At 51.9% G+C, this 20,519-nt stretch overlaps 1 protein-coding gene and 5 non-coding genes across 6 annotated transcripts in view; 5 read left to right on the forward strand and 1 right to left on the reverse strand.

The window, feature by feature from the left end:
* Positions 1 to 5,672, forward strand: part of DHX37 (DEAH-box helicase 37) — a 33,503-nt gene extending 27,831 nt beyond the window's left edge. The window contains exons 21-27 of the mRNA XM_058531248.1: positions 500 to 672; positions 1,449 to 1,563; positions 1,704 to 1,841; positions 2,043 to 2,137; positions 2,232 to 2,305; positions 3,733 to 3,830; positions 3,984 to 5,672. Coding sequence (XP_058387231.1) covers positions 500 to 672; positions 1,449 to 1,563; positions 1,704 to 1,841; positions 2,043 to 2,137; positions 2,232 to 2,305; positions 3,733 to 3,830; positions 3,984 to 4,069 — 779 coding nt within the window. The 3' untranslated portion in view covers positions 4,070 to 5,672. The remainder of the gene's footprint in view (positions 1 to 499; positions 673 to 1,448; positions 1,564 to 1,703; positions 1,842 to 2,042; positions 2,138 to 2,231; positions 2,306 to 3,732; positions 3,831 to 3,983) is intronic.
* A 4,608-nt stretch (positions 5,673 to 10,280) lies between these two features.
* TRNAA-UGC (transfer RNA alanine (anticodon UGC)) lies at positions 10,281 to 10,352 on the reverse strand. Its single transcript has one exon. It is a non-coding gene; the product is annotated as a tRNA-Ala (tRNA).
* A 225-nt stretch (positions 10,353 to 10,577) lies between these two features.
* On the forward strand, positions 10,578 to 10,649 carry TRNAD-GUC (transfer RNA aspartic acid (anticodon GUC)). The gene has a single exon. It is a non-coding gene; the product is annotated as a tRNA-Asp (tRNA).
* Positions 10,650 to 16,167: 5,518 nt separating this feature from the next.
* Positions 16,168 to 16,240, forward strand: TRNAF-GAA (transfer RNA phenylalanine (anticodon GAA)). The gene has a single exon. It is a non-coding gene; the product is annotated as a tRNA-Phe (tRNA).
* A 470-nt stretch (positions 16,241 to 16,710) lies between these two features.
* On the forward strand, positions 16,711 to 16,782 carry TRNAD-GUC (transfer RNA aspartic acid (anticodon GUC)). Its single transcript has one exon. It is a non-coding gene; the product is annotated as a tRNA-Asp (tRNA).
* Positions 16,783 to 19,189: 2,407 nt separating this feature from the next.
* On the forward strand, positions 19,190 to 19,261 carry TRNAA-UGC (transfer RNA alanine (anticodon UGC)). The gene has a single exon. It is a non-coding gene; the product is annotated as a tRNA-Ala (tRNA).
* The last annotated feature ends 1,258 nt before the right edge of the window (positions 19,262 to 20,519 follow it).

Raw genomic sequence — 20,519 nt, forward strand, 5'->3', positions numbered from 1 at the left:
ACTCCCCGATCCAAGATGTCCCCAGAGCTTCAGATCCTCTCCTTCTCTGGTGCGGAAGGATGCGGTCTCGCCCCGGGTTCACGCAGCAAGGGTGACTTCCCCCTCAGCGGCACCCAGGGCCACTCAAGAGGAGACGTGGCCTCTGCCCTGTCGTACACGCTCAGGGAGGACATCCCACTCATCTTATGGGCGGGCAGGTGGGCTCCCTTTGCTGAGGCTGCTGGGGAGGCCAGGGCAGGTCCGGCAGGTTCTCTCGTAGCAGCACACTCTGCCGCCCCCAGAGGAATTGGGGTTTTGTCCTCAGGAAGAGGAGGACGTGGGTGTGGGGCGGGCAGCTAGTTCTGTCCTGAAGCCCCCCCCGCAGCCTCAGTAGACAGGGGCCAAGAGAAGCAGGTGACTGAGGCCAGAGCTCCGTGTTAAGTGGTGTGGAGCCTTCCAGAAGGTCAGGGCAGAGCCGGCCCTAGGCCGCCTCTGTCCTCACACCTGGCTCTCCCCCCAGTCAATGCCGTGTGCCCTGAGGCCGGGCTCTTTGTGGACCCCAAGATGCAGCCGCCTTCCGAGAGCCAGGTGACCTACCTGCGGCAGATCGTGACGGCCGGCCTGGGTGACCACCTGGCCCGCAGGGTCCAGAGCGAGGATCTGTTGGACGACAAGTGGAGGAACGCCTACAAGGTTGGGCGCCGGCTGGGGGCAGGCCACGTGGCAGGCTCTGCGCCCAGGCTCCCCCTCCCCCCTGCCCTCCCTGTCCTCCGTCTATCTCATCCTGCCAGCCTGGGCGTCGTCAGGTCACCTGGCAAGGGGCAGCCAGGGGAACCCTTGGGGGTCTGGGTGGGCCTGTCCTCCTCGGTCGCAGGTCCCGCGGCCTCCAGGAAAGTTTCCACTGAGGAACAGGGTGGGGTGTACAGTGGAATCAATCTTTCTTTGGGTGTTAGCTTCACCCCCAACTTTATTTTTACAACAGCTTAACTGAGACATAAACCACATACTGTACAGTTCAGTGGTTTCTTGTATATTCACGGAGTCACATAACCATCACCACAGTCAATTTTAGAACATTTTTATCGACCCGAAAAGAAACTGTACCCATTAGGAGTCATTCTCCATTTTTTCCTGATCTCCCCACCCCATGAATCCATTTTCCATCTCTGTGGATTCACCTGTTCTGGACGTGTCACATAAATGGAATCATACAGCACGTGGCCTCTTGTATCTGGCTTCCCCCCTCAGCGTCATGTTTTCGAGGTTCATCCACAGTGTAGCAGGAGTCAGAACGCATATCAGTGTCTTTCTGTGGCAGAACACTGTCCGTCACACAGATGCACCACGTTGGCGTGTCCACTCCTCATTTGATGGCATGCTGGCTCCTGCTTCTCTGGCTGAGTGTGTCATTGAACTCACGTGGGTTCATCTCACCTGGACTCACGCCCACGCACCGTCTCTCTCTGCAGACGCCTCTCCTCGATGACCCCGTCTTCATCCACCCCAGTTCCGTCCTTTTCAGAGAGCTCCCCGAGTTTGTTGTCTACCAGGAAATTGTGGAGACCACCAAGATGTACATGAAAGGTAGCAGAGCTGGTGGCCAGCCCCTCGCCTGACCCATGTGGCCCTGGTGAGCTGTGTCACCGGGCCCCTGGGGGGAGAACACACGGGACCCTCCTGGCAGCAGTGCCCACTGCGACCCCAGCCCTGCTCTCCTGGCCCAGGCATCTCGACCGTGGAGGCCCAGTGGGTCCCAGTCCTGCTGCCCTCTTACTGCCAGTTCGACAAGCCGCTGGAGGAGCCGCCCCCCGCCTACTGCCCCGAGAAGGGGCGGGTGCTGTGTCACCGGGCCAGTGTGTTCTGTGAGTTGGGGTGACTTCCTGGTGGCCTTGGGCTCCAGCGGACACAGGGTCCCACACCCTGCCCTAGGAGGTGTGTGTGACATGGGTGGTGTCATCTCAGTCACCTGCCCCTTTGGTGGGTGGCACCCGGGCTCAGGGATGGGACTTGGGGGGCTGTGGGGATCCATCCCTGTCCCTTGCTCACCGGCTCCTGCCCTTCAGATCGCGTCGGCTGGCCACTGCCCGTGGTCCAGGTGGATTTTCCAGAAGGCATTGACTGCTACAAGCACTTTGCCCGGGTTCTGCTGGAAGGGCAGGTAGGCAGCCCGGCGGCTCCCTCGGCCCCTTCTCAGTGCCGTGGGCGGGATGTGAGCCCAGGATCCCTCACCCCGTCCCGTGGTGTCTCCTCAGGTCTTCCCCAAGCTGGCCTCATACCAGGGCTGTTTGCTGTCCAGCCCCAGCACGATGCTGAAGACGTGGGCCAGGTACAGGCTTTCCGGGAGCATCAGGGCGGCAGGCTGTGGGGGGGGAGCTGGTGTTAGTGTCCTGGGGCCACCGTGACAAGTGACCACCAACTGAGTGGTTTAAAACAACGGAAATATATTCTCTCACAGCTCTGGAGGCCAGAAGTTCAAAACGAAGGTGTGGGCAGGGCCGCGCTCCCTCTGAAAGCTCTAGGGGAGGCTCCTTCCTGCCTCCTCCAGCTCCTTATGGCTGGTGGTCACATCCCTCCCATCTCTGTCTCTCTCTTTATCTGCCCGTCCTCTCTGTCTCTGTCCTCTTCTCTTCTTGTATACACCATCATCGGATTCAGGGCTCACCCCAATCCAGTATGACTTCATCTTAGTTAACATCTGCGAAGATTCTCTTCAAATAAGGTCACATCCTGATGTTCTGGGTGGACATGAGCCTTTGAGGGGACACTGGTCAACCTACTACTGAGTTGCCAGGTGTCAGCAGGAGGCATCCTACACCCCTGAGCCGCTGGGGGCTTCCTGCCAGCTGAGCACAGGCCCACCCCCGTCCTGCCCATCCTCCTCCTCCTCCCTGTCTGCGTCTCCCTCTTGCCCATCCTCCTGTCCCTCCTCCTCCCCTTGTTCCTCGTTCTTCTCTTCCCCGGCTTTTCCCCCTTTCCTCCTCCTCCTCCCCACCTTTCCCTGCCCCTCCCTTCTGCTTTCTTTTTGCCATGGCTCAGCCCCAAGAAGACGCCCCCCCTTCCCGAGGCTGGCATCCTAGATGGTGCGGGGGCCCCTGAAGGTGCAGGCGCGTGCGTGTACCAACACCCCCTCCTGGGGACTCGAGCACCCCCCCCGCCAGGTGCTGCCAGCCAAGTCACTCACCCCAGCAGACAGTTTTGAGCGTCTGCCTGTGTCGGGCATGTTCTCGTGCTGGGATGCAGGCCCGACCTCGTCCCCGTGGGGAGGTTCCCGTGCAGGGACGTTGGCAGCAACCAGAATGTAACTAGTACAGGTGGCAGGTGGTGACGCCACTACAAAGGGACAAAGCAGGACGTTGGGGGTGAGGCATTGGGCAGGGTGGGGTGGTCAGGATAGCCTGACTGAGCCGACTCGAGGGAGGCGGGGCTGTGAGCCAGCCAGAAATCTGGAGGAAAGTTCTGGGTGGCACGAGCAGCGGGTACCGAAGCAGCCTGGGAGGGCGAGTGCTCAGGGAACGTGAGGAAGGCCAGGCAGCTGGATCAGAGGAGGAGGTGGGGTCAGAGGTGATCGAGTCTAGATCCTTCCATCCAGCCCACACCCCCAGCTTGATGGCGGACCCTTCACACTCCCGGCAGGGCTGGCCTGGCGGTGGTGCCCGCCCCTCCCGCGGCTCCTGACCAGGCCTGTCAGTGGCCAGCGTGTAGACGGCGTGATGGCCTATGGCTCGCATCCTCTAACCCACATCCTGCCGGCAGGCTCCAGCCCAGGACAGAGAGTCTTCTGAGAGCCCTTGTTGCCGAGAAAGCTGACTGCCGGGACGCCTTGCTGGCTGCTTGGAAGAAAAACCCCAAATGTGAGTTTGACCTGGGCAGGCACCCCTGGCCAGGGGGCTGGAAGTGGACAGGATGGGGCCCACCGAGGCAGCCCGGGGCTGGCGGGGGATCTGCCCTGCTGTGAGCAGCTGGCACACGGCCGCCCTGACGCCGTCCTCCCTCCCGCCCTGCAGACCTGCTGGCCGAGTACTGCGAGTGGCTCCCGCAGGCTGTGCACGCCGACGTGGAGAAAGCCTGGCCCCCAGCCTCGGACCGCTGACCTGATGCCTGGCTGCAGGCCTGAGGACTGCTCTGGAGACCAAGGGGCCTGGCAGCGGCCGGTTTCTGGCGTGGTCACCCTGGCACAGGACTGCTCCCGAGAGATAGGTCAAGCCCAATTCTGGACACAGTTTGCTGCCGCCCTGGGCATCCTGCCCGAGGGGTGACTTTTTTTAGCTGTTGATTGCATAGTGGATAACGATTTAGCTCACACGCTGGTTCCTGTTTAAATGTGCTCTGTGGACCACATTCGTCCCTGTGAGGCAGCAGGGCTGGAGAGCAAGGTGGCCGAGAGCAGGAGAGGGTGTCCTACAGCGAGGGAGGGCCCCCAGTGCACCCGGCCGCCAGCCCCCCAAGCTCCACACCTTCCCCTGTGGACGGGTGACCGCAAGGAGCGGGGCGTCTCCTCCCCCGGTGGTCAGCGCCAGGATGGCGGGGGGGCTCCCCCTGCCAGGCTGCAGAGGGCAGGCCTTGCACCGGGCACCCGTACAGCTGTCCCATTCACCTTGAATTGGAGCCCTCGGGACCCTGACCCCTTATATTCCCTCCTTCTTTTCTCTGGTAGTCGAGGAGGAGAGTAAGGGGACAGAGGTAGGTCCCTGGGCCAGAAGGCAGGACAAGAGGGCTTCGGGCAGGACCAAGCCCCACTCTCCGTCCTCCATGGCAAGGGGCCAAATGGACTCGTCACCAGCGTCCTGCTTCTGCTGCACATGGAAGTGGAGTCATGAAATAAAAATATTCCTTTCGCCTAGATCTTTCTGCCCAATTAACTCAGGGAAGGACTCAGCAGGTGGACACGTGGCCGTTCTGGGGGGCATGGCTTGTCCGCCAGGCTTGTCCTGGTGCCCGACTCCCGCCTCGAGACACTGCCCTCCCGGCTCCTTAGGGAGGCCTCCCCTCGCTGGGCTTTCTTCCCTCCCAGGCTGCTCCCGGAGCCCTCCGCAGCTTCCCTGGGAGGAAGATCCCTCCCGCCCCTCAGACGGGGTGCCAGCCCCGCACTTCTCACCCCACACCCCGCCCTGGAGCTCAGCCCTCCCGTGGTTTCCGAGGTGGTGCCCGCAGCCCCGGAGCGGCCTGCAGACCCGCACTGTGACTGAGGTGGCTTTACTTCTTGCCGATAAGTAGAACTGGGATATTTCCCACTCAGAAATCCTAATGTCCAGCCTTTCTAGAAAACTCCGACCACACAGGTGCTGGCAGTTCCGAGGTGGCTGTAAGAGCCGTTCTCTCAGGTACTGAGTAGCCTCCTGACTGACCTGCCCTCCTTCCACCTCGCTCCGCAGCCACAGCAAAGGAAAAACCATTGTACCTAGGCGGTTTTTAAAAAATTTTTGAGATATAATTAACATACCATAAGTGTCACTGTTTTAAAGTATACAGTTCGGGGTCGGCCCTGTGGCTTAGTGGTTAAGTGCGCGCGCTCCGCTGCTGGCGGCCCGGGTTCAGATCCCGGGCGCGCACCGACGCACCGCTTCTCCGGCCATGCTGGGGCCGCGTCCCACATACAGCAACTAGAAGGATGTGCAACTATGACATACAACTATCTACTGGGGCTTTGGGGGAAAAATAAATAAAATTATTAAAAAATAAAGTGTACAGTTTGATGACTTATATTCACAGTTGTGCAACTGTTATCTAACTCCAACACATTTTCATGGCTCTGAAAAGAAACACCGTACCGGTCAGAGTCAACCCCCAATTCCCCAGCTGTAGGCAACACTCGTCTTTCTGTGTCCGTAGATTTGCCCATTCTGGACATTCCGTATAAAGGATCATGCCATACGTGGCCTTTTGTGTTTGGCTTCTTTCATTTAACACGATATTTTCAGGTTTCATCCAGGTTGTAACGTGTCAGCTCTTCATGCTTTTTATCGCTGGATCATATTCCGTTGTGTGGGTCCACCAGTCCTGTTTATCCATCCATCTGTTGATGGACATGAGTTTCCACCTTTTGGCCGTTGTGAATAATGCTGCTATTGCCCAATTTTTAACTGGGTTCCTCGTCTTACTGAGCTATAGGAGTTCTGGAAGCAAGTCCTTTATGAGATAAATGATGCACAAGTATTTTCTCCCATTCTGTGAGTTGTCTTTTCGCGTTCTTGATAGCACCCTTTAAAGCACAAAAATTTAGTTTTGATAGAGTCCAACTTATCTGTTTTTTCCTGTGGTTGCTTGTGCTTTTGGTGTCATCTGAGAAACCGTTGACCAGTCCAATGTCATGAAGCTTTTCCCTGGTGTTTTCTTGTAAGAGTCTATAGTTTTAGCTCTTACGTTTAGGTCTGTCATCCATCTTGAGTTAATTTTTGCAAATGGTGTGAGGTAGGTGGGCAGCCTCATCTGCGTGTGCATATCTGGTTGTCCCCGCACAGCCTGCTGAAGAGACTGTTCCCTCCCGCACTGGATGGTCTTGGGACCCTTGTCAAAAATTAAGCATAGGTGCATGGGTGTATTTCTGCACTGACTCGATTTTTGCACATTATGAAATTCAAAATGTTCTAGCAGAAAAGTGAATCCTCTTCCCAGAGGCACCCCCGGTGCTCAGTTTCCTGTCTGCAGATCAGCACAGGAGCACCCTAAGCCTGCTGCGCTGCACCCTGCTTCCTCAGTGCATCACAGAGATCCCCTGTCTGCACGCGGAGCTGCCCCCACCGTGGTAACAGCTGTGGGATGTTCCACAGTGTAGCTCTGCCATCGTTTGTTAAGCCAGGCCCTGGTGGTGGTCCTTTCCAATCATTTGCTGTTACAAGTAAGGCTGTGTTGGATATCCTTGTACATGTGTCATTTCGTATCTGTGTGTGTACCCATGAGGCAAATACTGGGAGTTGGAGTCACCAGGTCAAGAGGCTGGGGAGTCTTTGTTTTGGAAGAGGTCCCGTTGTCCTCCAACTTCCCACCATGCTCTCCTCAAGATCAGATCAGGTCACGTCGCTGCCCTGCTTGAAACCCTGGGAAGATTCCCTATTACCCGAGGGCTAAAGGCCAACTCTGTGATGTGGCTTCTGAGGGTGTGCGTGCACAGACCTTGTACTCCTGTGTCACCTCACACCACACCCCTCGGACCACCCTGGACTCCCATCTTCCCAAGCACCCTTATCAGCTTCCCAGGTGCAGTTCTCTCTCCCAGAATGCTTCTGTGCCTTGCCCCCTCTCGCCCCCTCTGGCTGGCTTCTCACTATCCGGGTTAGGCCCCTCTGGACCGTCTCCAGGGAGGCTGGTCTGTCTGCCCTCCACCCAGGACAGCAAGTCCAGTGACAGCAAGTGCCTCTGTCTCACTCACCATCTTGTGTCCCCAACACGTGGGAGTGCAAATGTTAGGAAGAAAATTGCAACAAAGATTTGTAAAAAGGCTGGAAAAACCAGGCATCCCAGAAACTAGAAAGGAAAGGAAAGATGTGACATCGTGGAAATTTCAGATCGATGTGGAAAATGATGTAAAGTTAGAAAGTGGAAGAATAGACAAAAAATATTGCAAAACATGATAAAGAAACAGCACACCATCGGAGGAGTTGTTGCGATGGGATGAGACAAAGACGAGGCAAGGCTGTGAGGTGAGTGGTAAGTACCCTCATCTAAGTGGCTGGGAGATTTCGAAAAGACGCCCAACCTCTCAGGTGGGCAGGAAATAAAATTAAATCAATAATGCAATAACACCTCGTAGCCAACAGATTTAGAAAATATGAAGAATCGTGGCAACACCCATTGCTGGTGAGAACATGGGGCAAAGCACCTTCACACATTGGTGGTGGCTGTGGAATGGCCGCAGCCTTGAGAGGACAAAGCCAGCAGCATTTAGGATGAACACACAATGCCCCATATGTGCTTTCCAACAGAGACGGGCACCGGAAGCGAGGATCACGTGTGCGTCACATGTCGACCACAGCTCTTCACGGAGACAAAGCACAGTGACCTGAGTGACAGAGGAACGGTTGAATGCAGTGCAGTATACCTGCGTGAGGGAGGATTCTGCAGCTCTTCCTACAAACGAGCTACTCTATTGACCTGGAGACATTCCCACCATCCATCAAGTGAGAAAAAGCAAGTTGCAGTGTAAACCGCAGGATTCCACTTGAGGAAAGACAGCAAACAACTGGTTACCTGGGCCCGGAGCGGAGAGTTAGGGAGGCAGATAGAAGAAATAAGGGAAGAAAAGAAAACAAATTCACACTGCAAGGCAAAAAACATCATAGGAAAAGAGTGTGAAGACACATGTAGAGGATGTTCATTACAGGTGCTGTTAAGAATGGGAAAAATCTGGCAGCATTGGGAGTGGAGAGGGTATTCATTAAATTAATTATGGCACAACCAGATCACGAAAGATTTGGAGCCCTTCAGCATGACGTCGTAATGTCATCAGCCTGAAGCAGTGTTTCGGAAGTGTGTGCTAAGTGGACATAATCCGGCTACGAAACTGCCCGGCGAGCCCCTGTCTCAGCTGTGCAGGGAGAGCGCACGCAGCAGGCCGGCAGCTCCCTCCCTGGAAAGGCTGCTGGCAAAGCTTGGCCCTCGGCTGGGTCTGGGGACTTGGATTTGGGGAGGATTCTCACTGTTCCCCAACTGATGAGGTTGGCTCACTGTGCCCAGACCGTACAAACAATATGGTTTGTGCTGGACACCCGCTCTCCTTGGGGAGTCTGCCAGTTTGCTGCAAGCCGGGCGGAGGGCGCCGACGTGATCAGGCCCCAGTACAAGTCCTGTGTGCTGAGGCTCCAACACGCCTCCCCGGGCAGAAGCGCCAAACACAGTTGCTCTGTTTTTGTTGTTGGGGGAGGTGGCTCTGGTGGCCCTCACAGCAGGGAGGGGACAGGAGGAAGCCCGCACGTGGACTCCTCCAGACCCTACCGCTGTCTTTCCCTTAAGATCCGACTGTGTCCTCATGACATCGTTATAATAGTTCTTAGCTGTGAGAACAGCTATACACCAGGTCCAGTGAGTCCTGCTAGCGAATCTCTGAACTCAGGCTGGTCTTGGGGAACATCTTGCCCCACCCGCACACGTGTCTAGAAACTAGTCTGGACGATGCTCACGACCCGTTAGGATGGTTGTCTGGTACTGTGAGCCTGCAGGGGTGGTTGGTTTCCTCTCTCTCCGGTATTTTTCCTAAATTAATTTGTGCTATCATAGTATAAATGCATAAATTCCATCATATAAATACACAAATAAAACAAAACAACAAAGATACATGTTTAATATTCCAAAGCTATTCACTTTCTCCACAGCCAGGCCACCAACCCCACTGTGCCCCAAACCAGGGGGTCTCCCCTACTGCCCCCCTACATTCAAGCCTCCTGCAAATTCTGTGGGCTCCACCTCCAGACTTTGTCCAGAACCCCCCATGCTCCGCACCTCCACTGCCGCGCCCCCACCCCCCTTCCGCAGCAAGCCTCCACCAGCTGTGCCCGGGGCCATGGCTGTGGCTTCCTTGCTGGTCTCCCGTGTCCACCCCACCAGCCCGTGGTGTATTCTTCACATGGCAGCCAGAGGGAGCCTTTTAAAACCTAAATCTGATCATGCCATTCCCCTGCATCAGGCCTTCCAGTTAAAGTTCAACTCCCTCCTACCCTCATTCACTAAACTCCACGCACGAGGCTTTCCTGCTGTCCCTTCAACACAGAGCACCCCCCCCCAACCTCAGGGCCTTTGCACCTGCCATTTCCTCTGTTTCTGCAGATAGGCCTTCTTGACGGCTTATCTACAGCATCGCCCTTCAGTCTCCATCTCTTCACTATTACTGTCTTCATAAAATTTGTGGCTACTTGCTTATTGCTAGTCTCCTGAACTGGAATGTAAAGTCCAGGAGGGCTGAGAAACCTTGCCTGTCTTATCCAGGTACCACAGTACTTGACACCAGCAGCGCACACAATAGGTGCTCAATGTGTGCACATTACCTGTCATTGGGCGCTCAGGAGCCACTGAATGAATGGCCAGTTGCAAAGCTCTCCTTAGAAATCCAGTGTTTCCAACTGCTTGGTGACACGAATAGCTAGGAGTGTTTGTTTAAAGATGCAGATTCCTGGGCCCGCGGACGATCAACTGGATCCGAATCTCCAGCAGAGGGGACCCCGGCGCCTGTGATTTGGCTCAGGGACATTTCCTAGAGCTGCCCGCTCCAAGGGAGCTGCCTCCTCAGGCCGGCTGACGGGGGGCGTCTGGGACCCTTTGGCTGCTTCGCCATCCCACCGCGTAACTGTGATTTAGAAGGAAAAAGGAGCACGTGGAGATGCCGGGGATTGAACCCGGGGCCTCATACATGCAAAGCATGCGCTCTACCACTGAGCTACATCCCCTGCCGCCGGAGCCCCAGTGCCGGGAGCGAGGCTGTAAGAGGCCGCGCCTTCGCTGCGCGGCGCGGCTCTGCCTCTGCGGACGCTCAGCGCCTCCGCCGACGGCGGGACGCCTCTCCGCGCGCGCCCCCGGGGCTCCCCCGCCCGGCGCCGGCGCCGCGCGCACGGAGCGGCCCCGCACAGCCCGTCTCCACATGAGCCGCCCCGGAGGGGGCTGAGCGCGGCGCGTCCTCGTTAGTATAGTGGTGAGTATCCCCGCCTGTCACGCGGGAGACCGGGGTTCGATTCCCCGACGGGGAGGCCGGTCAAGCGTTTTACAGACGCAGACCTTTCCGTGCGCGAAGTGCTCGCTGATGTGCACGCGGACGGGGACGCGTCCACCCGGGCTGTGCCTGGAAACGTGTACCTTGGGGCGCTTCCAAAAGCTACCCTGCACCCCCAGCACGAGCTGAGGGAAGCGACGTCCTCGCGCCCCCGTTATGCACAAAATATGCATTTTTATTGGAGTGTGTTCATATTTCTGTTTCTGATTGGCATCACAGTAACAATAACTAACAATTTTCTAGCTCCCGTCACGCACCAGGCAGTATTCCTGTGATGCCCCTGCATAGATAATGTTAAAAATTAATAAATTTATATATCTTTTCTCTTGTTAATCTGCTTGTTAGCTTATTTCATGGACCCTGATATTGAACCCAGGAGGGTACAGGGAAAGTCCTTTCCATCACAATTTTTAAACCTTATACTTGCTCTTTTTTCTTTTTTTAAATACCAACAGGATTTATGTGGACAGGAAGTTCACTGGTCTCTTTCTCTCTTTCTTCATATTCCTCTGTATTTAGTTGAAATCTTGAAACTGTGGAAACATCTAATCAATAACTTAGGTCGAAGATCTTGGGTTAAGAAACGTCTTTTTTCTTTTTACACTAAAAATATCAATTTAGACTCTCATCTCGCTTGTGCAAGAATAACTTCCAGATGGATTTAAAAGGTATATGTATTTTAAAAAGCAAAAGAGATTAAATGTGAAGAACAGTACAGCAGCATATTGAAGAGTCAGCATAAAAGGAATCCTAAGGCCTCGCCAGATTTCCCTGCACAGAAGGGGAGAAGGTTTTTCTGCATTATAAATCTTTAAGTCTTATTTTGTTAACCATGTCCATGTACTACTTTGGTATATGTAGAAAATATTTCAAGAACTCTGGCAAAGGATTAATATCTTTATTATAGGAATAATTTATTCAAATCACTAAGAAAAATCCTAAAATACCAATAGATCACAGTCAGCATTCAACAATGTGTGAACTTGCAGAAGAGGAAAAATATTAAGAAATGTTAATAAAATGTATGGAAAAAGTTTGCTCTTACAAGTATTTAAGTAAATAGAAGTGAAGCAGAGTTACCACTTTTGGCCTATGATATTAATAAACTTTGCTGGCTTTTTTTTTTTAATGACCAAAATCCTGGATACAGAAGGCAGATTGGTGGTTGCCAGGGGCAGGGAGTGGGGCAAGTGGGGAGTGACTGCTAATGGGAACAGCTGTCTTTTTGGAGTGGTGAGAATGTTCTGGAACTAGATAGAATGTTCTGGAACTATCGTGGTTGCATGATATTGTGACTGTACTAAATGCCACTGAATTGTTCACTTTAAAATGGTTAGTTTTATGTTATGTGAATTTCACCTCAATAAAAAAATTACTTTAAAAAAATGATCAAGACTTGTTTGGGGAAGAAAGGAATGGGATGGGGGGATGGGAAAGTAAATGACTTCAGCCCTTACAGAAAGTGCCTGGAATGCTGTGTACTCCACCGCCTAGCTTGGAATTTTGCCATTAGGGAAACAAATTTTAGGTACAAAAGGAAAAGCCTATGTACAAATAACCTAAATAGCCACAGATCAGAAGACAGTTAAATGAATTACTGTATATTGGTGATGGAACATCACAAAGCCATTTAAATTGATGTGAATTTTTTAAATACCTCCAAATGCTTAAATTTTTTTCATCATCTTTTTCTCAATACAGAGGAATCGATTAGAAACTAATTTGTCTTGTGGGAGTGAAGAAAACTTTTACCTGAAGTTCAGTAACTCTCAATTCCATTTATGATTTCTTTTTCTTTTGTTAAAATAAAATTAATGTTGATGCTTTTTGTTAAAAATGACATTTAGAATATGATCCCATTTTATTTTATTTATTTATTTTTTTTCTTGTGAGGAAGATCAGCCCTGAGCTAACATCCGTGCTAATCCTCCTCTTTTTTTTGCTGAGGAAGACTGGCTCTAAGCTAACATCTATTGCCAATCCTCCTCCTTTTTTTTTTCCCCCCAAAGCCCCAGTAGATAGTTGTATGTCATAGCTGCACATCCTTCTAGTTGCTGTATGTGGGACGCGGCCCCAGCACAGCTGGAGAAGCGGTGTGTCTGTGCGCGCCCGGGATCTGAACCCCGGGCCGCCAGTAGCGGAGCACGCGCACCCAACCCCCACGCCACGGGGCCGGCCCCTGTGATCCCATTTTAATAAAAATTGTCTGCTCATCTCTCCACCTAGCTTTCTCTCTGTATACGTCCATAGAGAGAGGTTTAGAATTATGCTCAACTACCGTCGATGAGGGCTGTTTTTCAGCCGAGGAATGTGGGTGTATATTAGCCCACCTCTTCATACTTTTCTATGGTTTTTGATATTGAGCATATTTTGATAAAAAAATCAATCATAAAAATAAAATAATGTGATGGTAATTGTAGTGGATTGAATAGTAACCTTACAAGATATGTCCACCTTGAACCTAGGAATGTGATCTTATTTGAAACAAGGGTCTTTGCAGATGTAATTAAAGTAAGAGTCTGGAGATGAGATCATCGTGGATTAGGGTAGGTCCTAAGTCCAGTGTCCTTACAAGAGACAGAAAAGGAAAGGGCACACAGAGATGTAGGGGGACAGGTGAGGACCAGGGAGAGGTGGAGCGATGCATCTACAAGCCAAGGAACGCCAAGGATTGGTGGCCACCGCCAGAAGCGAGGAGAGAGCTTTCTCCCTCGGAGTCTCCAGAAGGAACCAACCCTGCCGACACCCCGATTTCAGACTTTTAGCCTCCAGAATTGTGAGAGAATAAATTTCTGTTGTTTTAAGCCACCCAGTTTGTGGTACTTGGTTACAGCAGCCCTAGGAGACTAATACAATATTTAAGACCTCGTAACTCATTTATTCAACAAATATTTATTGAGAGCCTCCTATGTGCTAGTCATTGAGCTGATATATTTAAGTGAGAAAAACAGGGGACAGATTGTATGAACTGAATGATTGGGAAAAAAGTATGGGGCAACAAAACAAAGTGAATAAGCAATTTTAAAAAGTGGTAACAATGGTCATGAGATGGGTAGTGTTTTACCTTCTCAATTTTTAATGACATAAATTACGTGTGCAAAACACACATTTTGCTTTGGGATCGCTGTAGATTCAGGCTCAATAAACATTGAAGCCCACTCCTTCTCTTGGATGCTCAAAGCTGGGTGTGCTGCATTGCTGGCCTGGCTGTTTGGAGCTGGATCTAGCCAGACCTGACACCTCTATCAGAAATGAACACACAGCTGTACCTCTGATAGGCCATTTGCAAAGCCTCTGTAGGAGGATCTTCAGAAGGGGACCTATTCTAGATAGAAAAAGAGCCAAAGATTCCAGAAGAAAGACAAACCTTCCTGTTTCTCACAGATCCTTGAAATCTGCCCCCTATCCAGGAAAATCCAGCCACAGGAAGTGTTAGGATGAGCAGGTCTATTCCAGCCTGGTGTATTGGTTTGCTGGGGCTGCCATAGCGAAATACCACAGACTGAATGGCGTAAACAGCACGTTTACTCTCCCACAGTTCTGGAGGCTGGAGGTCTGAGATCACGGTGGTGGCAATTTGGTTTATTCTGAAGCCTCTCTCCTTGGCGTGCAGATGGCCGCCTTCTCACTGTGTCCTCACAAGGTCGTCCCTCTGTGTCTGTGTCTTAATCTCTTCTTAGAAGAACACGGGTTCTATTGGATGAGGGCCACCCCAAAAAGCCCCTTTTACCTTAATTACCTCTTTAATGGCTCTATCTCCAAATCCAGCCACATTCTGAGGTGCTGGGTGTTAGGGCTTCAACATATGAATTTGGAGGGGACACAATTTAGCCCACAACATTGGGTTTGAGGACACTTAGAGGACTCTGGTTTGCTCCAGGAAGTTCAGGACATCGGCTGTCTCCGAGTTTCCATGTGGAAGACTAATGGGCGTCTCAAAACCTAAGGTGTCTGTGGCAGAAGGCTTGATTCCCTCGCTCACCCTGTGGGGCTCCGGCCCTGGCTCAAGAGCGACCGCCATCCACCAGGTAGTCCAGACCAGCCCTGGGGTGTCGTATGTCATCCCTGCCTTGCCATTATTCCCTCCCCACATCCATCGACACGTCCTCCCGCCCTCCTTCCAAACCCCGTCTCAAATCCACCCCTCCATCCACGCCTCCTCCCAGGTCTGAGACGCCGCCAGCTCCTGCCCAGACCACTGCAGTAGCCACCTCGCCGATCTCCTCACTGCTACTTGCGCCCCTTCTGTCCCTCCCCCACGCAGCAGCCAGGGGAGACTTTTCAAGATGTAAATCCTATCCCTCACTGCCTACTGGCTTTCCAAGATACTCGGAAGAAAATCCCAACCCTTCACCGTGGCCGTCAAGGCCGCCAAGCTCTGGCCTCTGTCCACCTCTTGGTCCTGGCCGCCTATCCTCTCCCCCCTCACCCTCTTCACCTCTTCCAGGCTGACTTTCTTTCTGTTCCTCCAGCTAGTCCATCTTCTTTCAGCCTCAGGGCCTTTGCGTCAGCTGTCCCCTCTGTCCGGGAGGCTCTTCCTCCAGCTTCTGGCACAGCTGGCTCTTCCTTCTCCGGGTCTTCTCAGCTCTCTCCTCTCTCTTCTCTGACTGCCCCCTGTCCCCGGTATTCCCCCGTCACATGATTTATTTTACCTGTTGGCATTACTATCATACCCAGCTATCTTGTTACCGTACTTGTGGAGGGCCAGAGGGTCGTTAGGTGCTTAGCAAACACTTGTTGAGTGACTTCACATCTTGAAGCACCTGCCTTACTGGCTCATCCTCTCCAGACAACGCTCCCCACCCAGCCACTGCCCAAGGGAAGGGACGCAGAGAGCCGGAGCTGGATGCCGACCTGTTGATGTCTTCATGCCGTGACCCTGAGCAGGCGCCGCCGGGGTGGCGGCCGTGGTTGGAGGCCGGATCTGAGTCACTCACGGCCCCAAGGAAAGCCACCTCTGGCTGATGCGTCCTCCCACATGCCTTGGCGTGGTCAGCATCCCGGCCATACCTTGGGCTGCTTGGGGAGTTGACCCCAAGGGGTGACCTTGTTCCTTTGCACAGAGAAGGGAGCTTGAGAAAGCAAAGCTCTGAGCGGGGTAGGATTCATTCATTCATTCGTTTGTTCACTAACTCAACACATATTAATTAAGCCTCTGTTATGTGCCAGGCACTGTTCCAGGCCCTGAGGGACACAGCAGTGACAGAGGCAGAGGACTTCCCTGCTCCTCATGGATCTGCCCTTCAGATAATGGAAACAGAAAACAATATGTAAGCTAACAGTAAATAAGGGGCGGGGGTCGTGTTTGGAGGCGTGGTCAGGGAAGGCTTCTTGGAGGCGGTGGCCTTCAAGGACGAGAAGGGGCAGGTGTGGGGCGAGCCTGGCAGTCATGGGCTCCAGGTGGTCCGGGTCTCCCGGCATCTGGTCCCCAAACCGAAGACCCAGGGCCGTCAGGACGACGAGGAGGACGGAATCGCAGCACAGCGCCAACAGTGGCCGAAATAGCTCAGTTGGGAGAGCGTTAGACTGAAGATCTAAAGGTCCCTGGTTCGATCCCGGGTTTCGGCAGCTCCCTTTTTCCCCCCATGCGAAAGGAGGGGACAACGAACAGAGGAAGCTGATTCTTCGCAATTAATAAAAGCGTTTCACCTTTAATTTAAGACGGCTCCGAGCAGTGTCCACGGGAAGCCAGAGGGGTGGAAACCTCCTCGCAGTTCCTCATCCGGGAAATCCAACGAGGACAAGCTCCTCCTGACGCTGTTTCTTTTGTTTCATTCATTGATCTCTGTTACATGTTTGTTGATGTCTGCTCGTTAATTTTTGCTTGCTGTTTATTAACGCCCGCTGTCTGAACCTAGCGGCTAAATCAAGGACTGAGCAGGAAACGGCCTCTTTAAAGAGGGAATTAAGCCAGACGGAGATTTTCGTTCTTCGGTTTTGTAGGAAGAGAAACTGTTTAACCGTTTGGGGCGCGTTAATAGCTAGCGGAAGTTAAACGTACCTTAAGGGGGAGACCGGAGAACGCTCAGCAGAGCCTGTCCTCGTTAGTATAGTGGTGAGTATCCCCGCCTGTCACGCGGGAGACCGGGGTTCGATTCCCCGACGGGGAGGCTACCTACATTTTATGTTTTTATCTCCACTTTTCCATTTTTCTTCTAAACAAATCAAATCCTTCAAGTTTCATAGAAATTCGTTACTCTCCTCTGGAAGAATAAACCCGACAGGCAAGCGACATTCAAACTGACGGCGGTCGCCTGTCGACTGCCTGGTCCCAGCCACCCTCTGGCTCCCTAGTGTCGCCTGGTCACAAGAAAGAAAAAACGTTCTCTCCCTGAAGAGTTGTTTTCCATTTCCTGCATGCCCACAGCGCTCCTGTAAAGGGTTTGGTTTATATAATGGTTTCCCAGAAGCTGTCACCTTCTAAGGCCAGGAACTGCTCGCTCTGCTGCAAATATTCCGTCTTCCTATGTCCTGCTCCAGCCCAGGGCTGCCTCTCAGAAAATGTTTAGGGATTTGAGACACCAGGGAGGGCGAGTCTAAACTGAGACGTTTTCTTCTCTTAACTCGTTTACAGACTCAGCTTCCTGAACACAGCTGTCATCCTTCCCAGACTCCCAGCTTCCATTCATTTATTTGTCTGTTCATTTCACACTCATCCCACAAATCGGTACTGAGGACTCCTTGTGTGCCAGGCACTGAGGATCTAGCAAGACACAAGACAGACAAGGCCCCACCCTACTGAGTGAGGGACCAAGGGAGAGACACAGATAGTAAACAAATAGTATAAAAACTGGTTCCCAGAGTGATAAATGCTATGAAGAAAAACAGAACACACCCAAGGGGTGAGATAGGGATTGCATGGGATTCCTAGGCCCCTTTAGAGAGGTGGCCAGGAAGGCCTTTCCGAGGACCTGGACAATGAGACGGAGCCAATCATGAGAATATCTGGGGAACTGCATTCCAGGCAGAGGGAACGGCAAGTACAAAGGCCCTGAGGTGCAAAGGAGCCTGGCATGCCTGAGGAACAGCAAGCAGGCAAGTGTGGCTGGAGCGCCCGGAGGGAGGAGGAGAGGAGTAAGGGATGGTGCTAGCAAGATCAACAGAGGCCAGATCACAGAGGGCCTTAAAGGCCAGAATAAGGAGTATAGATTTAACTCTAAGAGTTTTATGCAGAGAGGAAACATAACTGAGCTTGTTTTGAGCAGAGCAATCTGGCAAGAGAGCAAGCGGGGGCACTTCCTGAACTGAATACCATCCCCTAGCTCCCTCCCAAACTGTGTCCAAAATCATGCCATCCGTGGTGCCATCCTCCTGTTCTGTGGCCAAACTCTCCCTCTCAGGGCTGCCTCCTTGAGCTAGAGGGATACGGACAAAGAACTACTTACACAGCAGCCCTATTCCGCACCTCACCCCATTGCCCTCCTGCTCGGCCGTTCTGTTTCACCACAACAGCATCAGCAAAGCATCGGCTCACGCCTGGGCTGAAGATGAGGGGCAGCAGCCCTTCCCGGAGTTCCCTTAATAACAGCGCTTATCACAAGGAGAACTCACGTTTCCGAGCACGGACCTTGTACCAGGCACTGTTCTCAACGTTCTACGTGTAACTCGTTCAGTGGTCGCGACCACCCCGTGAAGCAGCTGCTATTCAAACCTCCACTTTACAAACGAGCCCAGAGAGGCGAGGTCGCGAGGGCACCGCTGCTGGGTCCGGTGTGCGCCAGCTCGCTTAGGCCCTTAGCTGCGAAGGGTTTCCCGCATCAGCAGCGGTAAGGGGGCTGACTGGGGACCGAGGTGGCGGGACATTTTAGGGTGCGTTCTCCCCATCATATAAGTGACTGTTTCCTGCCAGGAAATCTCAAGCACCGGTGGAAAGAGGTGAGGCCTTCTGTTTGGGGCCCTCTCCTCGCCTCTCACCCATTGCTTCCCCACTGAGTGGCCCCTTGGTGACCGGAAGCACGATCCTAAGCATCGGGAGGAGAGAGGGGCTCCCTGACAGTTAAAGGGTAGCTTTTTTCAGTGGGCTATTGCCAAGAGAGATTGCTTCCTCAGAGTTTAACCCATGATTCTGGGGGCTGGCTCTGTATCCTTTTTGTTTGCTTACTTTTATCTTCAGAAGAGTTCTTTTGGGACAAAAAAAAAAGGTAGCTATGCATTCAAGCAGATACGCAAACCTCGAAGTCACTGAAGGTTGGAATGGTTTTAAAGGACGACAAAACAGAGATTTCTGGGTGGAGGTGCAAATGGGGCAATGCCCTTATTCATTGGAAAGAAATTTTCATTTTCCTTCCCTTCTTTTCTGTCTGTGAGGAGCAACATTCAAGAATAGGTTTATTTCTGGTATCAGCTAGAATTTCAGCTGCAAGGGCCTATTTGGGAAACATAAGACGACTTTTTTTGGTTTCCTTTTGCTAAACCCTAACATCCGTTTAAACTATACGAAATTCTAATTTAGGGGGAAAAAAAAATCTTACGAAGAGAGTGCAGCAGAGAATTTCAGGAAAGAGAGTAAAGAGGGAGGGGGATGTAGCTCAGTGGTAGAGCGCATGCTTTGCATGTATGAGGCCCCGGGTTCGATCCCCGGCATCTCCACTACCGTTCTTTTCTGATTTACTTTTTTAAAATTTCTGCCCATGCTCTTCATCATTAAAGCGCCACGGATGTGACTGTAACAAGTATTATCAAGTTATTAACAAGTATCCAGTTACCACTTGGAGGTGGGATTTTCACAACAGACGTGATCTTCGTGATCTCCGCTTTCTGAAATCCCCAACAGTCGAAAGGTTCTTTCGTTGGAAGATGCGAAGGGGAGGGAGCAGTTAGCAGGAAAATGGAAAGGCCAAACCTGATGGGAGCTGAAACCACAGAATGATCATTTGGGGAGTTTACTGTATGGTTCCTGGCATTGTGACTGCAGTAAAAGGCCTCGAGGCCTGTTGACTCATTCATTACCATCAGAGGGCAAGTGTGTAAGTCGTGCAAAGGTCTGAGCGTCTGTGCTGGGCCCTGCCCTCTGTGCCGTCAGGAACGACCTTTTCCGGAGGGAGCTGGAGCATCCCCATTAGGCAGGGTTTTGCTCCCTGCTTCATCTGCAACAGGGCACGAATGGATGAGTGAATGGCTTTGGTGCACGTACGGTTTATATTTCTATTTATACACCGTATCTGTATTTTATCATTAAAAAGATGTATTTTATTGAAAGAAGGGATCCTGTTGCATTCTGTGGGTACAGTTCTTTGTCTGCTGTAATATTGAATTCTTCCCCCATCAAATCTTGTCTCTCATTTGACTTTTAAATCATGAAAACATCTCATCTTAGACCTGCAGGGACCTGAGTCTTTGCAAAGCCTTCACTTTTGAGATGAGGAAACTAAACTTCATGAAATGACTCACGAGTTAGGTGGTGGAGTGTTGGTGACAGCTCCTGTTTCTAATGATCTTCTGTGAAGGTTATTTCTCCCTAAATGTCAACAAGGTTTTAAGGGAACAAAACGTTGAGGTTATTTCTAAAGTTATCAGGTCTAACATGAAACCAATTACATACTTTGTTTTACTTCATACCTTATAATCAAATATTCGTAATAGTGCAATGACAAGGAAAAAATACCACAAGGCTTGTGTTGGGAAACAGAACTTTTTAGAAAAGTTATTGTGAATTTGAAAAAATTGTTTTTTCAACTACTACATTTTATTTTACACTCACAAAAACAGAGCCCATTATATGAGGTGGTGAGAGCAGTCAAATTCATAGAGACAAAAAGCGGAAAGGCAGTTGCTAGGGGCTGGAGGAGGGGGGAATGGGGAATCGTTTAGAAAGTACAGAGTTTCAGTTTTGCAAGATGAAAAGAGT

This window comes from Diceros bicornis, chromosome 35 (assembly GCF_020826845.1).
Source record: "Diceros bicornis minor isolate mBicDic1 chromosome 35, mDicBic1.mat.cur, whole genome shotgun sequence".
In the NCBI taxonomy this organism is placed as follows: Eukaryota; Metazoa; Chordata; class Mammalia; order Perissodactyla; family Rhinocerotidae; genus Diceros; species Diceros bicornis.